This window comes from Macaca fascicularis, chromosome 12 (assembly GCF_037993035.2).
Source record: "Macaca fascicularis isolate 582-1 chromosome 12, T2T-MFA8v1.1".
Lineage (NCBI taxonomy): Eukaryota > Metazoa > Chordata > Mammalia > Primates > Cercopithecidae > Macaca > Macaca fascicularis.
Genome location: NC_088386.1, coordinates 110,292,777 through 110,314,988, shown reverse-complemented (window position 1 = coordinate 110,314,988; position 22,212 = coordinate 110,292,777). Strand labels below are relative to the sequence as shown.

The following is a 22,212-nucleotide window of genomic DNA, read 5'->3' as shown; positions in this document are numbered from 1 at the left end:
TTAAAAAGCCATTTTCAACTAACTTGTTTTTTGTAACACAAATTAATAAATTTCCATAAATAATCACATTAAATACAATTTTGGGAACTAAAAAAAAATACTAAAAGATAAGCTGAGAAAAAAATAGATTTTCATCATTAACTGCCCATAAAAATCAAATAAAGGAATTAGCCTATCTTGAATCATTAGCAAAATGTTTCTTAAACTGTGTTTCATTGAACTTTTGTGAACTTTAAGATGTTAATAAATGTTCTGAGAAAAAAAAGTGTTCTACTGTCACATAAATTTGTGAAATTCTGGATTAAATATAGTTTAGTATTAATAGTAATAGTAGTAAAAATGTCAGGTAGTTTTTATAAATCACGTGGTGTATGCCAAGTACTGTCTACTATGATCTCTCTTTTATAGATGTGTACATGGAGACATAAGGAGGTAAAGTAGTATGTCCTAGGTCAGTTGGCTGGTAAGTGGTAGGATCTGCTTTAAAATCCAATTTTCACCACACTTTTGAGCTCTCAGCTGTTGAACTCTACAGACTAACTCTCAAACAAACCTACTTTCCAATATGCTCGAGTAGTCTCAGTATACTAATGTGTACTGCTCATTTCCAAGAGAGGTTAAAGGATGTATCATTTCTCAAATTTATTTGACCATGAAAAATAATTGAAATCCTTATGAAGAATCACACAAGATTCTAGCATTCCTTAGAAAACAGTCTAGAAAAGGCTGAATTAAAGCAGTGATTCCCAAATCCTGCTGAGAATTATAATAATCTCAGAACCTTTAGAATGACATAGTTTTAAATGATTTAAATTGGAATTTGAGATGGAAAGGTGAAGGAATCTGAATTTTTGCAACATTCCTTCCTTAGATGATATTGATCATCAGTCAGTTTAGAGATTTTTGTTGTTGTTGTTCTAATGCCACAGAATTAGAGGTTTCTGCATATGCCATCTATTTTGCACACTCCATTCCTGCCATCTAGTGAGAGGTGAGAGTTTGCTAAGTGAAAAAAAAAATGGGTCTTCATTTTCTAAAACCATCAAAATACATGAGTAAGTACAGCTAATTTTGCTCCTTTGTTACGTCCAAGTATAAAGTAGTCTCAGTGAAAATAAATAGATAATGTTTAATGTAATATATTTTAATTTTATTTTGGCTTATATTATTTGGTTTAATTACATAATTTCTCTGTTTTAGACAATGGGCCCCATTTTTATTACAGCCTTTGGAAACTTAGGCTAGTTTCACAAATTGTACTCAGTCTGTATCAAAGACTGATTTCTGATGTGCCAATATTTTATTGTTCTTGTCTACTTGTAACTCTGTGTTGTCATGGTGATAGGTCTTCATATCACATTTCTATAGACAATTGGCTGAGATAAATCATTGCATCCAACATATTTATTGGAAAACAAGATTCAATGCACTGGCATTTTTCTGTTAAACCTGAAGGTAGTAAAATGTAGAAAAAAGATCACAGAAAAGTGATATATTAATATTGCCTTTGCAAATAATGAGCTGTGCCATTACAGTGTTATCACTAAGTTTCTGTTAGTCTTTCTTTTATCACCTCTAAAATAACGGAGTTAGATAAAATAATTTCAAAGTGCTATTTCACATCTAATATTCTATGGTCAGCGCTCAAAAGTAGAAAGGACCTAGACTATAAAAAAGAAACTATAATGCCTGCCTTTTTACAAACAGAAAAATTTATATAAACGCAGGTACTAGAAATAAAATCCCAAACCAAGATGTAACAATGGTAGTGAAAGGCAAATACTAAAACAAAAATTACTTCAAAATCCCAACCCAATAATGTTTAATTTAAAAAAAGCCTTTTGGCAGTGGTAATTGTTATAAATTGATATGTAATACTATAATCTTCAAATCTTCAATACTACTTATTCTTCATAAGACATATATGGTCTCATTATTGTATCAATTCTATAGATAGAATAAAAGTATATCAAGTTTTGTTCATGGTTATGTGACATAACGGGAAAATTAAGAGTTGTGTTCAGTGCATGTTTATACACTGCAGACAACTTTATACAGCCATAGAATAATGTCATCTGAAAACTTTTTCAGGAACTGAATGATCTTTCTTGTCACTTTAGTACTTTATTCACTCTTTCCATGATGTCATTAAATCTTTGCAAAGATGGCTTTATTGTGATATGCTCTACAGCAGGCTAGAGGCAAGGAAATCAACAATGAAAGTGTGTTAGACTGAAATTACTGATGCTAATCAGTAGTGATGATAAAACCCAAAGTATAGACTCTAAAATAAGCCAGTTCCCCATTAATAATGCCTATTGTTTGAGAAAGCAAAGACATTGATCACTTCAATTCTCCTCTTAGTTATTTATTTCAAACACTTCCCTAAAAGACAACTAAAAAATACACCGATAGGTTTTTCTTGTGCTGTCCTTCATAAAACACACTGCCTGATGTATAAATCAAGATGCAGCATAACAAAACAAAGTGAAGATATGTTCATGGTGATTAAGAAGTAGGAACAAAAGATTTCAATAATCTTAAAATAAGATTTTCTTAAAGGAAGAACACTCTTGCTCCCTCCAGTTTAACACACACACACACACACACACACACACACCCAAATTAATGCGTGTATGGAGCAATTAAAATCTAGATTATATAGATTATAAATTAATCTGCAAAATTTGCCAAAGATATATACGCCTGTGTTATGAAATAAGATGTAGGAAATAGAAAAAAAATTATGCTTGTTCATATCACCCTATTAACCAATTCTGTCTTTTGTGAGGAAAAACAATTAAAAATAGGCATTTTTTTTTAACATATCCAAAACCTTGTACAGTTGGAGTTAAAATTTGGAAGGGAGACTACCAGGTCATTCTTTTTTCCAGCTTCATCTTCTCTCAATATTGGTGAGTCAGTAAGGAATGGGCAATCATATCTGTAAACTACTGATGACTGACCTCAAGTCTGGGGAAGTCACTAATAGTGACAAGCTCTGCAAATCTTAGATGTGGCTGCAAATCAACGCTGATCTCCCAACGTGCACAGGGCGCAGAAGCCCAGTCACAAATCTCGGTAGTCATGCTTGTCACACAGTTATCACCATTAACAGCGGCATCTTCCAATATGAAGGACAGCAATAAATATTGGTAAGTGAGTATGAAAAACTGCTCCTATGTATAACTAGTGAAAGGGCTAGCTGACCATCAATTCTCTTAAAATGTAAAGTAAGAGACTGTAATTCTGACTGTAAATGAGCTAATGCACTCCTTTGGGAATTAATTTGGAAGCCATTTATTCTTATAATTCTACTCTATTTTAGAAAGTACTTAATATGAAAAGGATAACACTCAATTATCAATGGAATTTTTTAAAAAAATTATTTTTAAAATTTGATTTTTTTCCTGTCATGTACTTCTGTGAGTGCAAAAAACTTTGTGTACTTTTGTAAGTGCACAAAGTGTTCAATGAACATTATAAATTTTTAAAATGAAATTGACTTCTAATCTCTGAAATGAAATCACTCAGAGAGTATAAAAATTAACTAAAGGTTCCCCAGTTACTTACAAAGATGGGAATCCCCCTTTGAGACTATCCACTTTGAACCCACTCATTCTGCATGCTGAGGCTGAGCCTCAGATAAGCAACAGTAAGGTCTCAATCACTGTTATTTTGTAGCAACTTGAAAGGGGAAGGCATTCCTTTTAACTCACTCAAAGCCATTTTAATGTTAAAAGCCACAACATGCTCTGCAAAACAGAAACTGCATTTTGCAGAGCCAATAATTATGGAATTAATCTTCTCAACCTCTTTACAAAGATCCCCAATTATCTTTGCCGCATAAAATCATGATGCTTTCTAGTTCTTTCTTGGGATTATATCTTAAAAATGCCACTGGTGACTCTACTACCCATTTGTTGAGAAGTGAAAACTCTTTTGTATAAAATTCTTTAAAAACTGCACCTATATTCTCATAATCCACTGATTTCTCTGTTATTAAAACGAATACAGGCTTCATACTTCAAAAATATGCTTTTTCTACTCCATTGCCTTGTGTAAACATCTGACTTAGTTCCTGTGCTTTTCATAGACAGAAATGGTAGGTGGGTAAGTGGGTAGAGGGAAGTGAATTGTGCTGTGCGAAGTGTTACCTACCTGTTAGTCCCCTCAACTGAGATATCTCTACAGGCTCTGGTTTTCCCTGTTCTTTCATAAATCTGGTCCTCAGCTCCTAGAACATGTTGCCTTCCATTTTCTTCTCCATATTAAAAAAACAACTAGACATCAAATGACTCTTCCAAACCTGAATTCCAAAATTCTTCCCACTCAAACGTTTTCACAGATTTAATTTCACAATATTGGACATTAATGATGTAGCACCTATTAATGAGAAAGTTGAAAATTTTATCTCTGTGTGAATATACCCATTAAAGGGCAAATCAATTCTAAATCCATATTGGCATCAACATTTTTTATGAGTGTAATGATTTGGAAAAATAATCCCACTGTTTAATTTTCTTTTTTCTTTTTTTTCTTTTTGAAACGGAGTCTCCTTCTCTTGCCGAGGCTGGAGTGCAGTGGCGTAATCTCTGCTCACTGCAGCCTCTGCCTCCCGGGTTCAAGCAATTCTCCTGCCTCAGCCTCCCGAGTAGCTGAGACTACAGGTGCCTGCCAACATGCCCGGCTAATTTTTGTATTTTTAGTAGAGGCAGGGTTTCACCATGTTGGCCAGGCTGGTCGCCTTTTAGTCTCTTGAGATTTAAATATTAAGTATAAAATTCAGGGCAAAGACTTGGTGTCATGAAAACATGCTCATTTTTATAAAAGCAATAACAAACCCATAAGATGTTCGACTTCAAAAAATATTCACACTGCACCTTTCAAATATACAATTCAGAGACCTGGTTCACTGTCTTTAGCCCATAGTGGGAAAAACACAAAGGTCAGTGTCAGCAGGGAAGAGCTGGTCTTGGGTAAATCCAAATCCTAAATTAGGGACACTGGGAATTGACTGCAGAAAATCACTTTAAAATAAAACAAGCTATGCAAAAGCTGAGAGATTTCTTTCAGCTGCATGTAGTATAACCTTCACTGTATGACCTATAACTAAATCAGTACAAGTTCTAAAGTATAAGGAAATAGTCAAAAAGGCTAATTCTAGCAGAATCAGAGTTATAAAAATACTGAGCAAAATAAATTCTTCCTTTGAGAAACTCAGCATAAGATAGTTAAGCCTACATTTCCAATGAACTTTTTCTGGTAGAAACTGCTATTATAATTTATTATTGATACGCTTTATTTCTCAAAAAGTAGGTTCCAGTGCCATATCGCCCGGGTGCACATAAAAGAAAGATGAGAGAATCTACTATACAGTGACCTTTATCTTAATACAATATTACCAGAACACCGGAGAATTTAGAGTTTTCAAAAAGAGTAGAGAGAAATTCATTTTCAAAGCTTCCATCAGTAAATGAAATAAAAACCCCACAACCTTTATAAATGACATTAGTTTTCCTATCAGGTGACACATGTGGATCAATTTACATTTGAATTTGGTGATCAGAAAATATTGAAATGTGACCTATGATTTGCAACTGCACCGGGTGAGACAATACAGCTAAAACACTGGGTAGTCATTGCGATGCTGGGATGGAGACAGAATCCAAGACAACCCTTGGTGAGGAAGGGGTCAGGCGAGGAAGAAAGTAAAGGCAGGATGAAAATAGGCACTCTTATCATAAGAGAACAATGTGTGCCATTTTAACTGCCCAAAGAGTATTTTTCATCTCAACTTTCAGTGCTGCTTTAATTAAAATGAAGAGATCAACACATAAACAGAAACTAAATCATTCTAAAGAAATTCTAAGTTCTTTATCCTGTAAGTTCGATTACAATTTGACCTGGTATGCTACTCATCAAAAAATGTATTGAATGACTGTTACGTAGCTCATATGGTGTTGGGAATAGAAGGGAAAAGAAAAAAGAAAACAGTGTCCCTAGCCTCAAAGGGTTCAATGACTAATGGAAGAGACAAGTGGTTTCACATGATATTATTTCACATTATATTTCATATGATTTAATATTATTGCAGTGTGATATATTACATTATTGCTGTGGGATAGAACAGTAGAAGTGGTGAGGAGCTTAGATTCTGCAGCCAAGCTGCCTGGCTTGGAGTCCTACTTTTTCCTCTTTCCAGCTGTATGGTCTTGGACAAGATACTTACACTCTGCTGCTTCAGTTTTCTTATCTGTAAAACAGTGCTAATAAAAGTATAATTCTCACAGTGTTACTGTAAAATGTGTTATAATATACATAAAGCTCTTCACAGTATCAGACAACAGCTACTGTTCTTGTAATGATGGTGTGTACAGCAGGCCGTGGGAACATATGGAAGGAGTGATACAGTGTGGCAGATAAGAGGTAGGACAGACAGAGAGGGGTTTCCAGTTGAGGTGAGATTTAAATGGAGCCTCGAAGTGGTCCAGTAGGATTTAAACAGGGAGCAACATTGAAAAAGTGTTCCACACTGTGGAACAGCAGTGCAAACATACAGGGAAGAAAAGTCACCAAGAGTTTGAGGGATTTGGAGAGGTTGATGAGTAGAATCTAGGCTACAGTAGGGAAATTAGATTTTACCCTGAAAACTGTCCTGAATGTCTTTGTCCTTATGCACCTCATTCTCTTTTTTTCTGCAACAGACTTCCTTCCTCCACTATTGATTTCCCTTTACTTCTATTCAATTCTGTGCTTGGATATAGGACATTCGTTTTTATTTATGTATAACTAGGTCATCTATGTGCAGAACAATCTGCACTTTATATCCTGTTATTCTTCAGATGAATCTAAATATTTTGGCCCAGCATTCAAGGCCCTTCCATCCACTGTCCACCGACACATATCTGAAGTTACCTCTTACTAGGATAGCATTTTAGTCATAGCTAGCTTCCAATTATACCCATCTCCCTCCTCTTTGCACATTGTATTCATCCCAGTCTCTGAATTTGCTCCAGCAGTTCCTCCTTGGAGTTTCTGTCTCCCCAGATCAATTTCAAGTACTTCTGGAAGAACAGGCAACTCTACAAGGTGTATAGGGTGAGCATCCTGAAGACAAGTCTCTTGCTTAACCTAGCCTCATACTATGTTGATAAGCTTCTGACATCACAATCTCTTGGGAGTTACATTGGGATTTTATAATCATATACTTAACTTTTTACCTGCTTTTTCCCCTTCTCTCTCCACATTGATCATGTCTTTCTTGTGAGCAGAGATTTTGGTTTCTAGATATCCTACTTTAAAATGTAAGTATGTCTATAGTATCTTATCTACCGAACAGTCTGATAAATGCTTGTTGGATGAATATATTAAATGTAAAATCTCATAACACAACCTCTCTAATTAACATATCAACATTATTATATGAAAGTTTTATGCATCTTTAATAATTAATGACTTGTTCCTTGCTAGCTGAGTTGGAAGAGAATCAAGGTGACAGATTATGGCTAATATTTACTTAGAGTTATATGGTTCATATGGATAAGTAGAGCATTTTAAAAAGGTATTAGAATTCTTCATTTGAAAGTCTTTTAAAGTTAAACTTTCATTATAAAATGTAGGCAAAGCCATAGAGGAATTTAGAATTTAGAGTAAATCCCTGGATATTAGAGTTAAGAAGGAGGGGACAACCATTTATTTAATACCTATTTTGTACCCGTCATCACAAGGTTAGTGACTTTAGAGAAATTATATGTTATTAAGAATTTCCAACCTCTCCTTTCAAGGGAAGTGATTATTACAATGGCTATTTTATAGTCAATACCACTGTGGATCAAAAAGTTTAAGAACTCCATTCAAAAATTTATATCCAAGTGATGAATTCGGGATTCGAATCCAGGTCTATCTGACCTTAGTGACAAAGTGCTTTGAGAGATCATATAGTATTGTTAGAATAGCAGCATTTAGAATTAAGGTAAATAACTTGACAGTTTTGGATACGTAATTTATCCAAAACTGGTCTCAGTTTCTCATTCTTGTACATTTGCCCTATATACTCTCTAAAGCTCTTTATGACTCAAATTTCTTGTTAAAAAAAGTGATATCTATTATTTAAAAAATCACATCAAAAATTTTATGACACAAAAAGCAAGGTGAAAAAGCTGTGCATATTAATGGATCATACATTAGGAAAGAAGTAGTAGGGATTAATTAGATTATAGTAGGGTTATAACTAGAAGGGGTACAGAAATTATTAACTTTTTATTTAAATATCTCTATATTGTTTGACATGGTAACATAGCTATACCTTTGTAGTGAAATCTAATAAATAGAGGGAAAACTATAGCATTTTAATAGTTAATTAGACAATCTTTTTTCTTCATTAAATATGGATTACCAAATTATATAAATCTCAGAAACTTATATTTTTATTTGTGCTAGTTATGAAATGCTGTTCCTACAATACCTTTTTGTATTCTACTCTAGATATAAATGCATGTTAGAAAAGGGTGATATGACTATAGAACCATGCCTAGAATCAAATGTGTTGAGTACTTCTACTTACTTCCATTAAGATGAAATTAAAAATAGGTAATGTCAAAGTATATACAATATTTTAGAGATATACAACCATTAATAAATGTACTATACTCTCAACTATTATTTGGTGTCAACAATGATACTTTTACTAGACTCTCATGTTTTTACTTCTTAATTTTGTGCAATAAAATAATACACGATAGACAAAAGTTAAGAATAACACATCTAAGAAAGTCGAATGTCATAATTAAAATTTCCCTTTTGTCCTAAGGAACTCTTTTCTATGACTGGGTATTCTTGGGTAAATCAGAACTGGCTTGAACACATAACCTGGTTCATTCCTGGTTAATAATGAATCAAATACAATTAACTATGAATACACAGATTACGCTAATGATGATCAGTTGAGACCTTTTTCTACATACTGATTTCTGGCACCATTTGACTCTTGTGGTGAGAGAAGTTGGGTGAGTGTTAGTAATGGAAATGTCTTCTCTCATACATAAACACCCACACTGAAAACTAGCTATATCTACTTTTACCTCTAAGGTTCTGAGCACTTGTCACAGAACTTGGTTAGATGAAATGGGAACATTTTGTATAAAGTCACCAGTATGACAGACACTCCAGGCACAAACTGCCATTACACTTAAGGTGGACATTTTTCATGTATTCATACCTTCAGAGTTCAGGTCACGCTTGTAGGATACCCCAATTAAAACTACCCATTGGAGAAAAGAAAGTCCAATAAGGGATAAAAGTGAACTCTAAGCTACTTTGAAAATATGACACAAGCATAAAAGAAAAACTAAAAAATACCATGTAGGCTGAAAAAAATTACAGTCTTTTTTACTACTCTTTACTTGGATTGTGATAAAAATTCAGTTCTCTGTGGAATCCTGTAAGCAAAAAATCCAGCGAGCAGAGAACAGAACGGGAATCTTGCTTGACAATAAGTAGGCCCAACGCATTTTCTTGATATGAGGACCACAGCTAAGAAGTGTATCTCTGCAGCTTTTCCACACAATAAACAAATAATTCTAGACTATATTGTTAAATGACTTCAAATATAGGCTAATCAACACACACACACAACTGACACAATTTAAAAATTAATTTAGGAGACACACTATACACAAAATTGTTCCCCTCAGAAAACATTTTTGTAATAGCAGAGAAGAAATGTTTAAGGGCAAAAATAAAAGGTGTTAGGTATGCCCCAGATACTTCTGGGAAACAAACAAAGGTTATTGTGAAACTTAATATGATCAGCAAATCAATTGGCCATTTGTTGACCATGGTGCTACTTATGGTAATTAGAATCAAATTGCTGTAATTTAAAGGGAAATTTAAAAGTACATTTTTCCAACTCTGAATTTAATGTAGCAATATACTAAGTACGTGGTATGAAAAGTTGATATTCAATAAGTATGGAGGGTAACGCATACCTTAAATTCCTCCAAGATTTTGTAATTTTTCCCGTGATATTCACAGAAGTTTTTTACTTCTTTGCACTCAGGACAGCATCCATTGTGTTCCACTTTAGTACACTTTGGGTGAATTTTAGGGCATTCTGGTTGGTCGCAAACAGGTCCATCTAGAGCACAGACACATGGACAGTTGGAATGCCCAGGGAAAAATCGTTCTCCCAACTTGTATACAAAGCCGCTGTCATCGACACACCCTTTCCCTCGATAGTCATCAAAGATCAGATTGTCATTACTGGAGATCTGGTCACCTTCATCAGCAGGATAGTCTTCATGACTGATAGCAGCAGAGGTGACCAATCCAGGGATGACCAACAGAAGTATGCAAGCTTCATGAATATGAAGAGCCATCCCCCTCTTCAAAGACTTCTGGATGTACTCCTAATATTAAATACACTCAGCTCCTTCCATGGGAATACAAGAGGGGTAGGCTGAAAATAAATATTTAAAAAGAATAATTTGACATATATAAAATGAAGATAGATTCATTTAAGCCCATGCTCTTAAACTGTTTGGGATCAATTTAAAGATACTAAGGCCTCAAATAGACTAAGTTGATGCAACTATCTATGCCATGTTGTGAGGTTTGGAGAGTTGATACTTTGCATTAAAATTTGTCCTTTTGGATTATTTTATATACGAACCTTCAGCTTGAATATTCCTTCTGAATTTCAAAGGTCTGGCTTTGTCTAAATTGCAAAGAAATGGTTTTACTGAGCCCCAAAAGGTGATTACAAAATAGCTCAAGAATATTTGAACTCACATTTTCTATTATTCTTTAAACTGGACTAGTCAGTGATGGAACATATGTTATAATTATCTGTGTCAACTCAAGAGATTAGTGCGAAAAAATCTAATTCTAAAGGAAAGAGAATAAACCAACAGTTGAATATAAATTATATTTAGGATGGAGCTGCTATAAAGGATTTCCTACTTATTTATGCCTATAATTAAAGAACAACAGTGGTATCCACATCAGTTACCTGTTTCAGTGAACATGAATCTGGATTTTTGAAATATAGTTGATAACAACAAAACTATCCCATGGTGGTTAAGAAAATTTGAAATAATAAATAATACAAGAGAATTCCATGTGCTTAAAATAATTTGTTAAAAACAAATTTATTTGTATTATTGTCCACATTATTTTACACAGGAAGTAAGCTCCTAGTGGGCAGGAAAGATCTATCTATAAATTTATTTCACAGTAACTTGAATCTAGTATATATGTAATTTGTTTAAATTAAATATTTCAATATAATATAAATACAGTTTATGAGATCTTGAAAAGATAACTCTTGAAATGTCAGAAATAATTGCATGTATGCAATCTGCACAAAGATGCCAGTGTAAAATTGTTTATGGAAGTTGCTTAAAACAGTAATTAAGTGTTAACCATTCATAGAAAATATGCCTTACTAATTTTGTGACACTGACTCTTGTAAACTCCACTTAGTATTGGTGCTTGATGTGAAGTGTTGGGAGTGGGCTCTTATTTAAATATTTAGAATAACTAACTCACACAGAGGCTTTGGGGAAACTGTGAGTTTAGGGAGTAATAAATAAGAAAAAGTATTGTCAAATAGCTCATTTGTTTATTTAAATGCTATTGGCTTAATGCCAATATCACTAAAATTGTATATAGGACATTTTCAGGTCAGCTATAAATGTTATACATTTGTTTATTTTCAGATTATATTAAGAGCAATGATAAATCATCTCTTTTCAGTCTAACCTATACAGATGATAACTTAAGATAAAGATGACATTAGGAAACTTCATAAACTATTATATTTGCATTTTAAGGTAGATATGCAAATTCTATAATAGTAAAATGGAAGGTAGTATGCCCTCTTTCCAGAGAAAGCTGATATTAGAATTCCTCTGATATCCTCTGATATTAGAATTCCCTTTGGGGTAATAAAGCTGATGATTTCTTATAAAATATGTCAAAAATAATGAGTCATGACAGAACAAGAAAATGCAAACCTATAATTCTACTTGAGAATCTGGAAGCTCCCTTTGACAAAGCATTTTTTTCTCTCAAATTACTACAGAGATAACAAACATAACAGAAGCTTCTGAAAAAGCATAAATATAATTTACCAATTAAAGCAAGCATTTATACATCACATATTTAGAAAGTTTATCTTGGAGGAAAAGAAAGCTACTGTGCTTCCTTATAATATTCCAGCAATATCTGTCAACACATGCAAGATAAGCCATATAAAATACACATATGATTCTGCTTCAAAGGGACATAGACAGAAAATGATCTCTTTGTAAGCCACAGGTAGGCATTAATGTGTTAGGTTATGGTAAATGCTTAGAGGTAAAAATAGGAATGTAATATCTACTTTATACAAACATTAAAGATGTTTTTATTATATGAAATATATCTCAAAATCTGCATAGTAAAAAAACAAGATTTTATTTTCAATATAACAAAGTTCTTAGGCTATTTTTTTAAAAAGCCTTCATAATTGAGCTGCCCTAGTACAATTTAAGATACTATTTATTTAACAGAAGAAACATGGGATAAATCAAATATAATGTTTATCTGAAGATTTTTATAAAGCAAGCAAACACTGATAAACTGAGAATCACTTCCCAGCTTAACTTTCCCCCCTCCCCATATTGCTACATATGATTTAAAATGACTGCATCTATTTCTTTGAGAAAACAAACATAACTCATGTCATAAGATACACTTACCTAATCACTCTGGAGGTTAATGGTGGTGGTAGGGGTCACAGCCCAAAATGAACTAAAAGGTCAGCTATGTTTTAAGAAAGCAGTTCCTCTTTAATTACCCAAAGAATACATTTTTAGGCATGAATTAAAGGCAATCCATTCTTTCTACCTCCCATTTCAAAACACAGTAAAGAAGCAGTCTCCCGCCCTTCCAGAAAGAAACACAGCAGAAACACATAAGAAATTTGCTTTGGACCTGTCTTCAGAATTCAAAGCAAGAAGCAATGCTGGTCCTGTAGAAATCCAGACCCCAGTAGCAGAATCATGTTGAACTTATTTTTAGCATTTTCTTAGATGCTTCTATGAAATTTCCCGGCTGATTACGCCTCCTCCACACATGAGTTCACTTACACGGTGTTTGCTACGGCAGTAGAGGTGATTTGGCTAGGCTCGGAGGATCACAAACAGCAACAGCATGCTGTAGCTTAAAGCCCACTCCGCTGGCAATACCATCACCATCGTCCACAGTATGTTGCTTGAATCCCCTGTTACACACCGGAAAATACTAACTATGGACGTGAAGGAAAGGAGCAACTTTAGCTGGGTTTCTGCATCAGTAAGAGCAGTTTGCAGATTGCTGATTTGGAGCTCATTCTGCCGGCAGCCGGGAATTCCTCAGCACCACGGACAGCGCCAACAACTGGCTTCTGAGCCCAGCTCTGTCGAAATCCCCGAGCTGCTTTAGACGAGGCTAGAGTGCTCTACAAGCAGTCGCACTTTATACAGCGGATGCGTGCATTAGGAGGGGTAAAGACATTCTACGTGCGAGATACTTATTTGCATTGAAATTACAATTAAATTTTTTTTTCTAAAAAATTGTAATTACACCTAACGCATTCTTGGATGGACTGCAGAGATGAAAGTTCCAGAAGAGGCTTGCATTTCGATTTAAGCCATCTGCAGTCCCCGATTATTATTAATAGATAAAGCATAATCATTGTCAAACAATCTGTGAAAACGTATGCTTGTCGATTCTATTTGACCCTTTGGTGGCAGAAAGACTTCCCTGGTGTTGCATGATTAAACTTCAGGTCTTCCTGCAGCTTGGATCTGATAAAAAAAAAAAAAAAAAAAAAAAAAAAAAAAAAAAGTAGCCAGGTTTTCCTGCAGTTTGTTCTCTAACATTAAAAATCAATCTCCTGTAATTCATCTAGTCTGTCATTAGGCGTCATTGTAAAGCTGTTTCTTTCAAAATCCCTAGCAAAGATGCCGAGTCTCTAAATTCTTATCAAAATGAGACAGAAAAAAGACCCCGACACAAATGGGTGAGCATAAAGTTTTTTTTATTAGTAACAGTATGCGCACTAAAATATATGTGCAAAGCATGTTTTAAAGCAGACTGTAAATGTTACCTGCTGGCACATTTAACCAGTTATTTGCTGGTTTGGGACTACAGGAAGCATTTTCAAGCCTTAAAGGGAATGCCCTCTGCAGCGGGATGTGCTGACAGTCAAGACCACGTTCGAACTGTGCCGTCAGAGCCTCCAGAAAACAGAATCTCCCCGTCGTGAGAAAACACAACCGTGTGTACCTCGCTTTCGTGGCCCATCAATTTGTGAATCTCCCCAGATTTAAGATCTAGCAAATGGATAACACCATTGCCACTTGCCTGAGCTAAAACTCGACCTGAGGGAGACAGAGGAGAGAGAATGAATCAAAGTTTTATTTCAAGTGTTCACAGTTTATACGCAACGAAGCATTCTATTTTTTTCAATTATTCTGTGTTAGGGGTCAGTTATTAAATATGAAGTAGCTCCTGTAGGTATAAGAAATAAGTTGAGTCAAAATTAAGACACATCAATAATTAGATTACAAAATTTTCAAATTGGGACATAGAGCCTAATTGTCTACATCCTTTATATGCAGATTTCATCAAATGTCCTACTATTCTTTTATATTTGTGATTAATAAAGCATTTTGAGGAGATGAGATTGAAAGCAACTATGCAGGGCAACTTTCTTTTTCAAATTACATGTTAAAAAGTTTTAAAAGACATAACTTTCAAAATTTATGGAAAAACGTATCTATGTATGGATAATTTGTATTTTAAAATTTGTATTCTTCTTTAAACTTATTTATAATAGTTATGTTAATCATTACTTACAACTCAATATACATTCCTGCTTTAAAAATTGTGATACTCATGCACTCAACAAATTTTTTTTTTGAGGCTGAAGTGGAAATAAATATTTCCATTTCAAAATGACTTGGGAGTTTTTACTTTAGCTTAGAATTCAACTTTTGATAAATTTTTGTTACATAAGATGGCTAAATACAGCACAGGGTATTTGCATAATTTTTGTACCATATATTTTTAGTGGCTTATTTCCTCAGAGTGAAAACAAATCAGGGATCCAATTTTAATTAATATTTTTATTAAGGAAGTCCAGTAACAAACTATCATGGGACTTGGAGGTAAGTAAAACAACAGGCTATGTTTACATAAGCTCAGTACTTAGTGTAAATAAGTATGACATTACTACTATCCATGGGATTATTTAATCATACTTAGAAGGCATATTATTGTTCCAGTAATAACATTTAAAATTTATCAAACTCTTTTAATGTGATAGATACCATATTTAGTGCTTGATATGGATAATTCTGTATGATCCTTACAATAATCTAATGATAAAGAAAATAGTATTAACTCCTCTATGTAGGTGAAGAAATAGAGGCTTGGAAAAGTGAAGTAACTTGCTCACAATGACACCCTAGGTATAGGAGGAGCTAGCATTTAATCACAGCACTTTGAGTCCAGAGCCTGGGCTTTTAGCCATTATGTTTTCCACAGCCAGCATAGCATTGTTATCAATGATGCCGCCTTGACAGATTTTAGGTAAGTGATATATTGTGAAAACAGCATTGGCCCATTTTATAATAAGAATTCTAGAATGATATCACCATAAAAGCTACAGTGAAATATTTAATCACAAATCTTACCCCCAATCATCATGAATACTTCTAAAACAGAGAAAAGTTATAAAAGTAAAGCTAACCATGATAAATACAGCCTATTTGCAAACCTTTATAACTACTGGGCTTCTTCATATAGAACAAAGCCTGACACAGCAAAGATCCTTAGGATGGATTAGAGTGTCCAAAGCAGCAGATGTGAATATTTATTATAAACCCTTTTCTACTAAGTCTTTGCTGACAGAGGCATTACATATGGATTTCACTTCCAACCTCACTCTATAGGCAATTGCTGTTTGTGACTTTCCCAAGAATCAAACAAATAACTTTTTTTTTCTTGTAGTCTTTACACAACAGCTGAAAAGGGGGGTAAATATTCTTTTTTATTTCTGAAATCAAACAAAACCAGACAGAACCAAGTCCATAAAGAAAAAGAAAAATATTTAGCTTTAAATCATTATTCAAATCTATAAAAATAATAATTGGAAATATTTATAAAGACTCTAATAATTTCTGAAAGTTTGTTTAATAAAATACAGAAAATGATAATATTGGAACCTAATATTAATTCAGTAGCACCATGCCTCAGGTGTTTCAATAATTTGTTTTTTCAAGAACAGATTTGGGTCAGCACATTTATTATGAGGTTTTTCAGGTTCTCCTGAACTCATTTTCAGAATACTGCAAGGCTGAGCATGTATCGTAACTAATTCCTAAAATGAATATAAATTTATAATCATGTTCAACTTCCTTTAAAGTATATTGGATTATTACACGGCATATAAGGTGTGACTTAAAAATTAGTTTTGCTGGGAACGGGGATGCTAACCTCTTTCGAAGTTAGAAAATGTTCAAAATTATTTACCAGGGCATGTTAATTGCTACATTAGTACTTTAGTATCCAGTTGGTGTGAGAGAGAAGAGGTACTCTCAGAAACAAAATAAAAAATGCCACAGCCTCATTACTGGTAGCATCTCCACAAAGTGTAGCATTTATAGAGAAGTGTTTATGGAGAAGTGCATGGGTATCTTTTTCAATCTCCTGGTGATTGGCAATGAAAAACAAACCACACTGCAAATCACTTGTCATCTGAATGTCAGGGTCTTAATGATAAATTTAGGGAGAATAAAAGATTTAACTATATCAGAACTTGGTCAATGGAAAGAAAATATGGTAGAAATACAATTTTAAATAGTGTCATGAGAATTTATGTGAAACCTGAACTAATAATGTTCATGTTAAAGTAAATATATTTCTTAAAAATGTGAAATTAAATAATGTATTTTTACTTTAAATCTTTTATAAACATATTAAAAGCAAAATATTGTCTTGTAACATGTAACTTCTGAACAGATTATTACAATGTTATTTAGCATAGTTTTTTAACAAGAATAATTGTAACAATTTATGAATACACACATTACATAAAAATCACATGAAATAAATTTGTGATTAAAAACAGTATAGGTTAAAAATAAAAATGGTCAAAATGGATTTATAAAGATATTTTAAAATAAAGATAAATGTTTAAACATCTGTTATGTAAAAAATGCTTTGCTTTTTTTCTTTTGTTAACGTTCAAATTATAAGGATGTCCACACTTTTCACAGAATGGAAAGAAAGTAAACAGTCTAGGGAGAAGATTGATTTAATTTTGTAACTGCTATTATTTATATAAATAACTCAGTATATATCAACATTGAGTGATTATGACTCCTTCATATGTCTTAAAAAATGTAATCTCTCATATGTAAAAAAAAATGTAATCAATACTTATTTTTGTCTACCAAGACTTTAGAATATTTTCACGTTTAGTAAATGAATACCTTTTCTGTTGACCAATAGGACTCAATGAGGAACATATGGTGCTGTCTATTTTACTTTAAAGGATGAATTTTCCAACTCCTTTTGGCTTTGAAGACAAGAATTAAGTTTCTCCTAACCTCAAAGTATTGCTCTGCTATTAAATGATCCAATCAAATTTTATAAATTGGAGGGTCTCTCAAAGTTAGTTCCAAATAAATTTTTAACTTTCTTAACACAACATAGTTCCTTTATATGCCATATTTATTTTAAGAAATAGTTTCACTAATATCTTAGGCATAACAGTTTCAATTGAATTTGGTATAAAAACTTGAGTATTTGAATATACTTATTAATTTAAGCATTACTAACAATAGAATCCCTTGAAGAAGTTTATAGAATGAATTAATCCATACAAATTGAGCGGTAAAATTTTATCTGGGTGTAAAAATCACTTTATATAAACTAGCATAATTTGGAAACTCTTACTCTCATGCTAATAAAATGTGTAGTATTGACCCTTTTTCTAGTTACAATTTATAAAACTTTTCAGTTTTCATTAATTTTTATTAAATTTTTAATTAATTTTAGAAATACATGTGAGAAGTCAATTTGATTTTGACAGTGTACACCTAGAATAACCAGGAGTTATCTTAAACCTTTCAATACTTACTTTCCTTCTCATGTAGCCAAATTCTCCTTAAGGTTGAGATACATGCTGCTTCTTATTGCAATTTTTTAATAATCATGGAACTTGACCTATCAGTACTTAATATGTGCTTGTTGTATGAAGAGTCAGTGTGTTACAAGTAGGAGCACAAACATCTTTATGACATTTTTAAATAGAAAAGTTTGAGCCCATTTCTTTGTCATCCAGGGTTACTGGAATTAGTTGATGGTAGCCCTCATTTATTGAATGTCTAGAACTTTCTCTTTTACATCACATGTTTTTCACTCAACTCTGTGATGTAGCTATTCTTTCCTCCTAGAAAATGAAGGAGACTCACAGAAGGTTGAATTGGGATTTATTTATTTTATTTTATTTATTTTTTTGAGATGGCATTTCACCCTTGTTGCCTAGGCTTGAGTGCAGTGGTGCAATCTCGGCTCACTGCAACCTCTGCCTCCTGGGTTTAAGTGATTCTCCTGCCTCAGCCTCCTGAGTAGCTGGGACTATAGATGCCTGCCACCATGGCCAGCTAATTTTTTTGTATTTTTAGTAGAGACAGGGTTTCACCATGTTGGCCATGCTGGTCTCGAACTCCTGACCTCAGGTAATCCACCCACCTCAGCCTCCCAAAGTGTTGGGATTCCAGGCATGAGCTACCACGCCCGACCTTGAATTGGGATTTGAATTGAAAACTTTATTACTCAAAAAGTCTTGCTTCATTTACTGGCTTTAGAAATTCTTACATAAATTAAGATTTAGGGCCAACTGGGTTTATGCCAGTAATCCCAATGCTTTGAGAGGCCAAGGCTGGAGGATCATTTGAGGCCAAAAGTTTGAGACCAGCTTGGGCAACATAGTGAGACTCCAACTCCACAAAAAATTTGAAAGAAAATTATTCAGGCACGGTGGCATGCATCTCTAGTCCTAGTTACTGTGGAGGCTGAAGCAGTAGGATTGCTGGAGCTCAGAAGTTCAAGACTGCAGTGGGCTATTCCCACGATTACACTCCATTCTGGGTGGTACAGCAAGTCCCTGTCTCTAAAATAATAATAAAAAATAAGCAAAAAAGACTCAGATAAGTGTCACACTTTGGGGCTTCTTTATGAATATCACTGAATTCTCTAGTTGCATAAGCTCTTAACTTTAATGCTCATGTTAATCTTATAATTGTTTTATGTAATGTTGTTTGTACTCCTTTGTGAAACTCTGAAATGAAAACATTCATGTTCTTGCAAAAGTCACTGTTCATATATATCCATTACTCTCTAAATACATACATTCTAATGCATATATAACATGTACTAAAAATTGTACCCAATAACTAAAAACTCTCATTTTACATCTCTTCCTGTATCTCCAGTCAAATTATCTCCCTGGTTCTACCATTTCTATTATGAATACTAATTATCTTGTTTTCTAGACTCCAAACTGTAATAAAATTCATTTCTAACTTTGCCTCCCTCTCCATCTTCAATCCAAGTCCTAGCCATTCTTTTTTTAAACCAATTTTCTATAATCCAGTCCAGCCATTTATTACTATTTCCAACTGTTATGTCCACATAATTAGTTAAAATCCTTTTTTTTAAGATACTAGGACCACTGAAATGATTCTCAAAATGATATTTTCATTTTAAATCTACCTATATTAATTCCTGAGGCATTTCTTCAGTAATGTTACCCTCATCCTAAAATACCATAAATATAAACAGAACAATGAAAGCAATAGCAGCAGCAACAACAACAAAGAGACCCTTTTCATCTCTGACATTCTCAGGTTTTGTTTTGTTTTAGATCTAACCATCTTATGTTACAAATAAAACAGCTGAACTGAAGTGACTTGGCCCAGGTAAGAAAATGCACATGTGGCAGTTGCAGAATATGGCTGACATCAGATCTTTGGCTCCTAAATCAGTTGCTCTTTTTTACTATTTCTTTCAGACACTGAATAATGTCCAAGTATCTTAGCATGGCTTTTAAGATCTCTACACTCTGATTTGCTAACTCAAATCTGCATTTGCTAACTCAAGTACACTCTTACATGAACTCTGTGCTCTCCATCAAACAATTTGCCATCATTTCTTGAATGTATTCTTCACTTCCCTACCTTTGGATTGTTGTTTCTGTAATTCCCTGTAGCGTAGTATTTTTCCTAGCTGTCTCCACGGTCCCCAACCATTACTTGCTAACAAAAATCAACCTACCTATTAAATCCTAGTTCAAAATGATTTTCTTCACCAAGTTAGTACAAGAGATCCCTAGTAGAAGATCTGCCTTTTCTGAGCACTTACTGCATTTCATTCACACTATTCATGTGATAATAAAATGTCAAAAATTCTAGTCAATTATGTATTTGTCTTACATTCTTGACTTTGTAAGTACTCAGGAACAGGGGCCATGCCATATAGTTTTGCATTCCCCCAGCATAGCAAGGAAGCTATTATAGTCAATATCAGTGGATAATAGTAGCAGCTTTCACACTACCATTTGTAGTACTTATTATTTGCCAAGCACTGTTCTAAATCCTTTACTTGCATTATGTCATGTTATTCTTCAATAACCCAAAGGGATAGGTTATACCTGTACTATCCATTACAGCATCCATGACACACATGTAGCTATTGAGCATGTGAAATGTGGTTAGTACAAATTGGATGTGCTGTAATTGTAAAATGCTCACCAGGTTTCAAAGGAGGAAAAATAGGCTATTAATCATTTTTATATTGATTACCTGTTGATATGATACCCTTTTGGGTCCATTTTATAGATTTTAATATATATTTTATATGTATATAATTAATAAGTATAAATATATTCATATATATAAACATAAATATATAAATAAATATATCAATTTTACCTGTTCTTTAAAAATGTGGCTATCAGAAAATTTAAAATTATCAACATACTATTATCATAGTATATATATCACATATCGCATATTTGTATTAGAAAATACTAGCATATACTCTGCTTTACAGAGGAGGGAAATGAAGTTTAGAAAGAAAAGCAACTTCTCCAAGGCCACACAGCTTGTAAGTGATGACATCCGGATTTGAGGTCTATATGACTCCAAAGCGCATGTGCTTATCCTTTATGATATGCCCAGATTTTTTTTTTCCCCTGATTGGCTCCATTTCATCCCTTCCACTTTGATTAAGCTGCCCTTACTAAAATGCAACATGACGGAGAGATGTATCTATCAAAGACTCTCTTGAATGTGCCACTCCAGTTTCCAGTGTGAATCTATGCTCATCTCTAGGAATATATTTAAATTAATTTGTATGTAAGTCAAATATTTCAAAAATTTTATATTCACGGTCACCCTAGTGGCATCTATTGATTCCAAGAATTTGATTGTACAACTAGTTTCCTGGGAATAAGTGAGAAACTCTGGAAGGCTGCCCTATTCTTTTAGAGTTTCAGGAGACCATCCGATGTACCCAGTGCTTTAGTGGGCAGAAAAGACACTTCCACATCTTTAGGTAAGTATTTTATATTAAGATGTTATTAAAAAATTGTCATTTAAATTTTGATAGAGGGGAAACAAACCAGACTATATTTTCTTCCCAATGCTTATGTTTTCTATATTGAGAAACATCTCCTTAGCCTCCCCCAAATAATATTTTTGAATACAGTGAACATATTTTATCCAATTCTTTACACTAATTGTTCCTGAAAAAAAATGTTATTGTTTTGCTGAGAGGTCTCAATTTGTTTTAAGAATTAAGAAAATACAAAATTAATTTGATAGATTGGTAAAGTAAAATCATCTAAGGTAGACAGAGGTATTGGACCTCAGTTGTCAATATGAAAATTCCTATTCCCTGAAATTCCAAGGAAAAATGGCTAAGAGGCATGAAACTTGTTAAAAAATCCAAGTTTGAAGAAGATACTGGTTGAGGTAAACTTACTGTGGTGGTGTATTAACGGGCCAAATGATGTCATTTTTTAATGGAGCACCCTATGTTAGTTATGAAATTTATTAAATCATGTTGACAGAAATATTTGATTTTTTGTTAGAGGAATAATTCACAACACTA

At 33.5% G+C, this 22,212-nt stretch overlaps 2 protein-coding genes across 7 annotated transcripts in view; both read right to left on the bottom strand.

The window, feature by feature from the left end:
- VWC2L (von Willebrand factor C domain containing 2 like) overlaps window positions 1-13,475 on the bottom strand; it is a 168,397-nt gene extending 154,922 nt beyond the window's left edge. For 2 of the 3 annotated variants that reach the window (XM_005574199.5, XM_045368383.3), the window contains exons 1-2: window positions 12,744-13,475; window positions 9,990-10,459 (exon numbers count right to left, since the gene is read on the bottom strand). In XM_005574199.5, coding sequence (XP_005574256.1) covers window positions 9,990-10,379 — 390 coding nt within the window. In that variant the 5' untranslated portion in view covers window positions 10,380-10,459; window positions 12,744-13,475. The remainder of the gene's footprint in view (window positions 1-9,989; window positions 10,460-12,743) is intronic. The other variant, XM_045368382.3, reaches the window with a different exon arrangement.
- SPAG16 (sperm associated antigen 16) overlaps window positions 11,135-22,212 on the bottom strand; it is a 1,157,251-nt gene continuing 1,146,173 nt past the window's right edge. For all 4 annotated transcript variants that reach the window (XM_065526049.2, XM_045368377.3, XM_045368378.3 and 1 more), the window contains one exon: window positions 11,135-14,408. In XM_065526049.2, the coding sequence (XP_065382121.1) occupies window positions 14,233-14,408 (176 nt within the window). In that variant the 3' untranslated portion in view covers window positions 11,135-14,232. The remainder of the gene's footprint in view (window positions 14,409-22,212) is intronic.